A 7231-nucleotide genomic window follows, 5' to 3' on the forward strand; every position below is an offset into this window, starting at 1 on the left:
CCTGCATTGGCTTGCTCACCAATGCGGTTTAGCGTAAACAGGGCCCTAACTTTGCTTGTACAACAACACACTTGGGAGTCTGAACACCACTCTCCGCCTCTCTCTCTCTTTCCCACACTCCTCCTCCATTAACCACAACTCTCCGCCTTCTTTCTCTGTTAAACACTTTCGACTCCCCCTTGAACACTTCCTCCATCTCTATTCACTATGAGAGAGGTTATCAGCTTGAACGGTAAGTTCTACCCCACACGCGCACGCGCCCTGACCGCCTCAGGAGGGTCATCCTGGGAATGTTTGTTGATACTGACATTAAACGCGTTTTAGTCGGCCAGGCCGGTTGCCAGATCGCCAACTCGTGCTGGGAGGTGAGTCTCTCCCTGCAATTTTATCCATCGCCCCTTCACAGCAACTCCGTTCGAAAAAGGAGGGGGAAAGGCCATTCTATAGAAGCCTGGGACAATTTTTGGGACGGCAAAATTTACTGACGCATTCAATTTTAGCTTTACTGCCTTGAGCACGGTATCCAGGTGAGATCTATCACAAAATTCATTCTGATGTCTTTGTTGCTGATTGTGAGATAGCCCGATGGTTACCTGACCGAGGAACGCAAAGCCGGCGACCAAGACCATGGCTTTGACACTTTCTTCTCTGAGACTGGTATGTTCCCCGTCATCCCCCTTCAATCGACGCAATACTGATACCCAGAAGGCCAGGGCAAGTACGTTCCTCGTACCATCTACGCCGATTTGGAGCCCAACGTCGTCGACGAGGTCCGCACCGGCACATACCGTTCTCTCTTCCACCCTGAACACTTGATCACTGGCAAGGAGGATGCCTCTAACAACTACGCCCGTGGCCACTACACCGTCGGAAAGGAGCTCATCGACCAGGTCTTGGACAAGGTTCGCCGTGTCGCCGATAACTGCTCTGGACTCCAAGGTTTCCTCGTCTTCCACTCCTTCGGTGGCGGAACCGGTTCCGGTTTCGGTGCTTTGTTGATGGAGCGCCTCTCTGTTGACTACGGCAAGAAGTGCAAGTTGGAGTTCTGCGTTTACCCTGCTCCCCAGGTCGCCACCTCCGTGGTCGAGCCATACAACTCCATCCTTACCACCCACACCACTTTGGAGCACTCTGACTGCAGCTTCATGGTTGATAACGAGGCCATCTACGATATCTGCCGACGAAACCTCGGAATCGAGCGCCCCAACTACGAGAACTTGAACCGTCTCATCGCTCAAGGTATGAAGATTGCGAATCATCTGTGCTTGGCCAAATTGCTGACTGAATTTAGTCGTCTCCTCCATCACCGCTTCCCTCCGATTCGATGGATCCTTGAACGTCGACCTTAACGAGTTCCAGACCAACTTGGTGCCTTACCCCCGTATCCATTTCCCTCTCGTCGCCTACTCGCCTGTCGTCTCCGCCGCCAAGGCTGCCCACGAGGCCAACTCGGTCATGGAGATCACCAACGCTTGCTTCGAGCCCAACAACCAGATGGTCAAGTGCGATCCCCGCAACGGAAAGTACATGGCCACATGTTTGCTGTACCGTGGAGACGTCGTCCCCAAGGACTCTCACGTCGCCATCGCTCACCTCAAGACCAAGCGCACCATCCAGTTCGTCGACTGGTGCCCTACCGGTTTCAAGGTCGGTATCTGCTACCAGCCCCCACAGGTCGTCCCCAACGGCGATCTCTCCCAGGTCAACCGCGCCGTCTGCATGCTCGCCAACACAACCGCCATCGGCGAGGCCTGGTCCGCCCTTTCACACAAGTTCGATCTCATGTACTCCAAGCGTGCCTTCGTCCACTGGTATGTCGGTGAGGGTATGGAGGAGGGTGAATTCTCAGAAGCGAGAGAAGATTTGGCAGCGCTCGAGAGAGACTACGAGGCGAGTTATTCCTATTCTTCATTCAAAATTCTGGCTAATATTGTTTTTAGGAGGTGGCTGCTGACTCGCTCGAGGGTGAGGAGGGTGTTGAGGCCGAGTACTAGTCCCTCAACTACGCATGAATGGAGCGTTAGCAGGCATGCTCGTCAGTGCTGTATCGTTAATCTGTTATGTTCTCAATTCCTTGAGCATGACTTTGCATTGACGAGGGCATGGACTTTGGCGATAGTGACGGAGTTTGTGTTCGATCTGCTGGCGAAAATGGGTCTCCTGGGGAGAGCGTTTGGGCCATTTGGCTTTTCCTTGTCATAAGTTTTCTTTAATGCGGTATACACCAGTAAATTGATCAAAGGCTCAAGCCTATTTCATACATGTCCCGGGAATATTGATGTGATTGTGAGGCGGCTCTCAGCCAGAGGGGGGAAGCCGGAAGTAATCCTGGGAAGGCTCGTGACGTTGTTCAACTGACCACAAGGACATTACATAGGGCAGAATAACAAATTATTAGATTGTTTTGTAAGTCTTCGCAAGATTTCGAATACGTTAACATAATAAATGAAATAATGTTATTTACAAGTTACAAAGGTGTTTAGGTGGCGGCACAACCTTGCAGTGTTTATACTACGTGACAGAAGAGTGTATAAACGATTCAGAATCTCAAAATCTATATTGAAAACGTTCTACCTATTACACGCCACGAAGAAGCTAATCCTCCTCCTCCAATCCAACCAGTCTTTGCTCCGCCAACTCTCTAATCTTCTCCGCCAACACGTCCCTCCCATACCTCATAGCCACCTTGCCCGCGAGATCCAACATCTTACCATTCGCATCCCTCATCAACGTCACAATCTCCAGCGCCTTCATGCCCCTATCCTCGCCGGCCAGACACTCCAGACCGAGCAATTGCAACAGCGTCCTATCGACCTGGACCTCAAGCTCCACGAGACCTTGTTTCTGGTGAGACGAGGGTCTCGTGTTGGCGAGCGTGTCCGAGAGCTGCGAGTGCAGCGTATTCGCCATGATGAGCGCCTGTTCGTGCTTCGACTGTTCAGACGAGCCCTTCTTGCCCGAATCCTCGTCGTCATCTTCGTCCATCGCGTCTGCGTCCCTGTCTTTCTTGTCGGACGCAGACGTGAGCGGGATCTGAAAGTCGAATTCGGAGAGGATGGAGCGGGGGAAGTAGGGGTGCTTGTCCTGGCCCTTTAGGATGATGCAGTGGAACTTGCGGTTCGCGACTGCGACGGGCCAGTAGGATTCCTGCTTCGCGCCTGTGGAGAGGCGGGAGAGGAGATTCGTGTCGAGCATGGGTACCCAGCGCGCCTGGCCAGTTGTGCGCCAGTGGAGGAGGGTGAGGAGCACGCCCGTGGAGTCGTAGATGTAGGGGTCGCCTTCGTCGGAGAAGAAGACGCAGGAGAGGGTGGAGTCCGGGGTCAGGGCGACGATGTCTTCGGATTGGTAGACTTCGTCCCGTTTGACGTTCTCGATCGTGTAGAGGAGTTGGCAGGAACCGTCGCCAGAGACGGGGCCGTTGCCGATGGTCAGGACGTAGTCTCGCCAGGCGGCGCAGCTCACGGCGGGGGAGGCCTTCTGGCGGTAGACGCGGAAGGGGATGCCGTAGAGGGTGTAGATGCGGACGTAGTTTGCGCTCGTTGTCACGACGACGTAGGAGTCGCTGAGAGCAATTGCAGTGACGGATTCTCCGGCGGGGAGGTTGGTGCGCCAGTCTGCTCTTGTCGTCCACGTCTCGTGCGGTCGGTAGTAGATCATGGCAGGTTGGCCTAGATTTGGCTGGCATGAGAACAGTGTGCCAGTGTCGTTCAAGCAGGCTTTGTCGTAGAGGAAGGGATCGGTGAAATGGAAGTCACGGTGGAACTCGCGATCGTTGAATTCAACAGTGACGGTGTGATGAGACGATTCTTGGGAGACGGTCCAAACGAACCCGGTGAGGTTGAGGCAGAGATACCTCCTGTTGCCGCGCCATGGTGTGCTGCCAGGCTGGAAAGATTCGTGTATCCTAGGACGAAATGACGAAGTATTGTGTGCTCGCCGTTTTCCACCCAGCGAATTCAAGCCTCCTAGGTGATCATTTGTTCGCTTTCCGTGGACATTGATCACATGTACATAGCCCGCCCCATCATCATCTACCACGAAATCATCCATGCCGTCCTCCGAGATTGCATCTGATCCCAGGATGTCATCGAGGGAATCAGGGGTGCCTGCTCTCCTAGCTTGACGTTCTGGGAGAACATTCTTTGTTCCGTTCGTAACATTATCTGCATCTCGCAACTGTCCTTCCGACGGGTCGTGGAAGAAAGGTGCTGGCTGCACTGATTTCTCAAGCAGTGGGACATGCTCAGTGGGAATGACTTCGGTATGGAAATAGACCTCTCCGTCGTCATTCGTATACGAAAGAACGTTTTCTGTAGGATGCCACGCCATGGCCAAAGTTGTGGCCTTGAGATCGTCGTAGTTCTTGATCATCTTTTGCGTTTTGGTGTCCCAGATTTTGAGTGTGAGATCACTCGAGGTAGTGGCAAGGAGAGCACCATTCGGTGACCACGCAGCCGCAGTGATGTCCGCCGAATGGGCAGTCTTGAAGGCACGTTGCCTTGCCCAGTCGCTGAAGGACATTACCTGCATTTCGCGCGTGGCGGTGGGTGTTGCGAATGCTCGTCCGTCCGGGTGCCATATTGCTTTTGAGCTTGCAACTGCATCCGATTCCAAGCTCTTTATCATACCGTCTACTTTCTTGATCAGATTTGGTGTTTCTGAACTCAGAGAGTACATGTATATATTGCCGTCCGTGCAAGAAACGGCCAATCGAGACCCGCTGTTGTCGAACGAAACATGCTTGACTGCCCGGCTTTGGTCTCGAAGATGCTGTACTTGTGTCATATCTTTGGTGTTTACGACCTTTACGACGATTTCACTGCAGAGATTAGTTCTTGTCTTGACCAAAACAATGGGAATCATACTCGCTTGCAACGGCAATCCAGTTGCCATCCGGACTTAGAGCAATGTCTCGCACCGGTAAGGAGGTGCGGACAAGAATTTCCTCCAATTTCTTGTCTTGTATAGAGTATTTGCATACTGTGCCGTCTTCAGAGCCGACGAAGAAGAATTCATTCTAGCCTCGCATCAGTATGGCAAGTGTCTTCAGTCGTTCCAGTCTACGTACGTTTGCAACGATTGCAGTGTTATTCTCCTGGCAATCATCTAAAGTCACAGGCTCGTCGTCCGAGCCGGTGCTGTATATGCGATAGTAATTGTCCACGCCGACCGTGATTAGCTTCTTTCCGTTCGGGGTGTATGAGAGAAATGTTGGACCAGGGGCGTCTATAGCTTGATTAGCTTTTCCATGCACCCTAAGGAATACTTTCGGTCGACTTACGAGCTTGCCGGCTGCGTACACGCTGTTGTAAAGACATTGTTGCTAGATTGAAGTTTGAAGAACGATGCTCATCATGGCCATGTGAGAAGACGCGTTGTCGCGAACCGCGTAAAGTGGCGCGCATTGACCACCACGCTCAGGTGTGGTCCCACCAGCTGAACAGCAATCGATAAGAGAAGACCGTCAACATTGTAACACAACGCAGGTATTTGTGAATGATTCGTTCAATATACGTGAGAGCCAACTACAGATCAGCAAGCAATGCTTCCTTGGAACATTTGGAAAGGAACAATCGCGATATCTGGCCGTAACCAAAGAGCGCCGCCCATGATGGGCGCATATGATTGGACAGGCATGGCCAATATGTTCCAAACTACACTAGATTCACTGTTAATCACTTGATACCTCATCTTTCTTATTATTCAAAATTTATAAAGGAGTCCCCATTTCTTCAAAATTGCGACAATATAAGTCTCAAACTACCAATCTTAAAATGTAAGGTGCTGTAGCGAAAGGAAACGCTCGTTTACTATTGCACCTAGCCCCAGCAATCGATTCACTGAATATTAACAACCAAAAGAAGATGCAATGGTGAGGCGCATCTTACAAGATCTGCTACCGCCAATTGGTAAGTAAGAATGGCGGCGGTTAACTCTATTCCACCTTCTTCAATCGGGTTGAGCGAGAGTCGCAACATTGGTGTTTGACCAATCGAGATTCGTCGCTAGGGCAACGATCCCAATTAGGTTAGTAGCTCTATGCGCGCGACAAGCATTTGCTTTCGTAAAGAGTAGCAGCTTCACTTCGTCTTCCTTCTACAACTCCACCACGTAAACAACTCACGCTCAAACTTCAAATTCCCGTCTGCACCTTCGCGCAACTCAGAAACTTCCAATTCCGAAACTACCGTTCACTTTTCGAAACAATGGCCGACCAAGTTCAGGACAACCAGATGGAGGGCGTTGAGCAGCCCCTCGACAAGGGCAAGGGCAAGGCCAGTGATCCCCAGGTTGAGGAGTCTGCCGATGACGACTCCAGCGACGAGTCTGGCGTTGAGGATCAGGTATGTACCGCAACTACTGCGCAATTTTGGTCGCAACTGCTAACAATGACTTCAGGCTCCCGGTATGTCTAATGCGTCAATTCAGCCCATCGTATTAATCTAACTCGAGAATTAGTTGAGGTCGAGGATGATGACAACATGGAGGAGATCGATACCAGCAACATCGTCGGAAGCCGTACCCGTGGCAAGAACATCGACTTTGCCAAAGCCAACCAGGAGCTCGGCGAGGACGAGGACGAGGAAGATGATGAGGACTACGAAGGCGAGGACGCCATGGAGGAGTAAGAGAGAAATCATCTCTCTGCTTCACTCTTCTCTGGTTATGTGGTATGCTTTGCCTCGACATAAATTTTGCCCCACCTTCACCGCTTCGGCTCTGCTCACGAACTACGCAGGCGCAACCCGTCCTTTTTTACGACCTCTTCTGCACGCGTATACCTTGGGAGCACTACCAGATTGGGATTCGTGTTCACTCTGAAAAGAAATCAATTGGCATAGGGATGGCAGGCAAACTGAAATCGAGTATGGAGTCTTGGCGCGGTCGCGTACGTGCGCGAACAGTGACTGCGGCGGGGTGAACACCTCCGAATGTTGCTGCCCGCACGCCTACCTACATTTGGTCGCCTCCCGTCCAGCATATATCTACCTAAAAAATGGAAAACAAAATGATCATGAATACCACTCAGATGTGCCCTGCATTTTCGTGCATGTTTGTCTTTTTTGTACTACGTTGCCGCAGATTTGCTAACATTAATCCCTGAACCTAAGCATGGCAGTATGCGCCAACGCTTCCCCGCCACAATCTTGACTTCCTCCAAACACTACCTTTCCAATATACCTATGCCCAACTAAAGCAGTAAATAAACGAAAGCACTCTTCATCAATAC

At 51.4% G+C, this 7231-nt stretch overlaps 3 protein-coding genes across 3 annotated transcripts; 2 read left to right on the forward strand and 1 right to left on the reverse strand.

Moving 5' to 3' along the window:
• The first annotated feature begins 84 nt into the window (after positions 1-84).
• On the forward strand, positions 85-2262 carry BU24DRAFT_422961 (tubulin nucleotide-binding domain-like protein). Its single transcript, XM_033528117.1, has 7 exons — positions 85-232; positions 325-365; positions 501-527; positions 582-657; positions 709-1239; positions 1292-1890; positions 1941-2262. Exons 1-7 carry the CDS (start codon positions 208-210, stop codon positions 1992-1994), a joined length of 1353 nt encoding a protein of 450 aa, XP_033384929.1. The 5' UTR covers positions 85-207; the 3' UTR covers positions 1995-2262.
• A 234-nt stretch (positions 2263-2496) lies between these two features.
• BU24DRAFT_441645 (WD40 repeat-like protein) lies at positions 2497-5354 on the reverse strand. Its single transcript, XM_033530458.1, has 4 exons — positions 5282-5354; positions 5069-5226; positions 4866-5017; positions 2497-4819 (listed from the first exon to the last, which is right to left on the reverse strand). Exons 1-4 carry the CDS (start codon positions 5316-5318, stop codon positions 2596-2598), a joined length of 2571 nt encoding a protein of 856 aa, XP_033384930.1. The 5' UTR covers positions 5319-5354; the 3' UTR covers positions 2497-2595.
• An 852-nt stretch (positions 5355-6206) lies between these two features.
• Positions 6207-6629, forward strand: BU24DRAFT_409682 (uncharacterized protein; the record flags this gene model as incomplete). Its single annotated transcript, XM_033525936.1, has 3 exons — positions 6207-6344; positions 6400-6406; positions 6460-6629. The coding sequence occupies 3 exons, from the start codon at positions 6207-6209 to the stop codon at positions 6627-6629; spliced, it is 315 nt and encodes a 104-aa protein (XP_033384931.1).
• Between the last annotated feature and the right edge of the window lie 602 nt (positions 6630-7231).

Source organism: Aaosphaeria arxii, assembly GCF_010015735.1.
Source record: "Aaosphaeria arxii CBS 175.79 unplaced genomic scaffold BU24scaffold_4, whole genome shotgun sequence".
Taxonomy (NCBI): Eukaryota; Fungi; Ascomycota; class Dothideomycetes; order Pleosporales; genus Aaosphaeria; species Aaosphaeria arxii.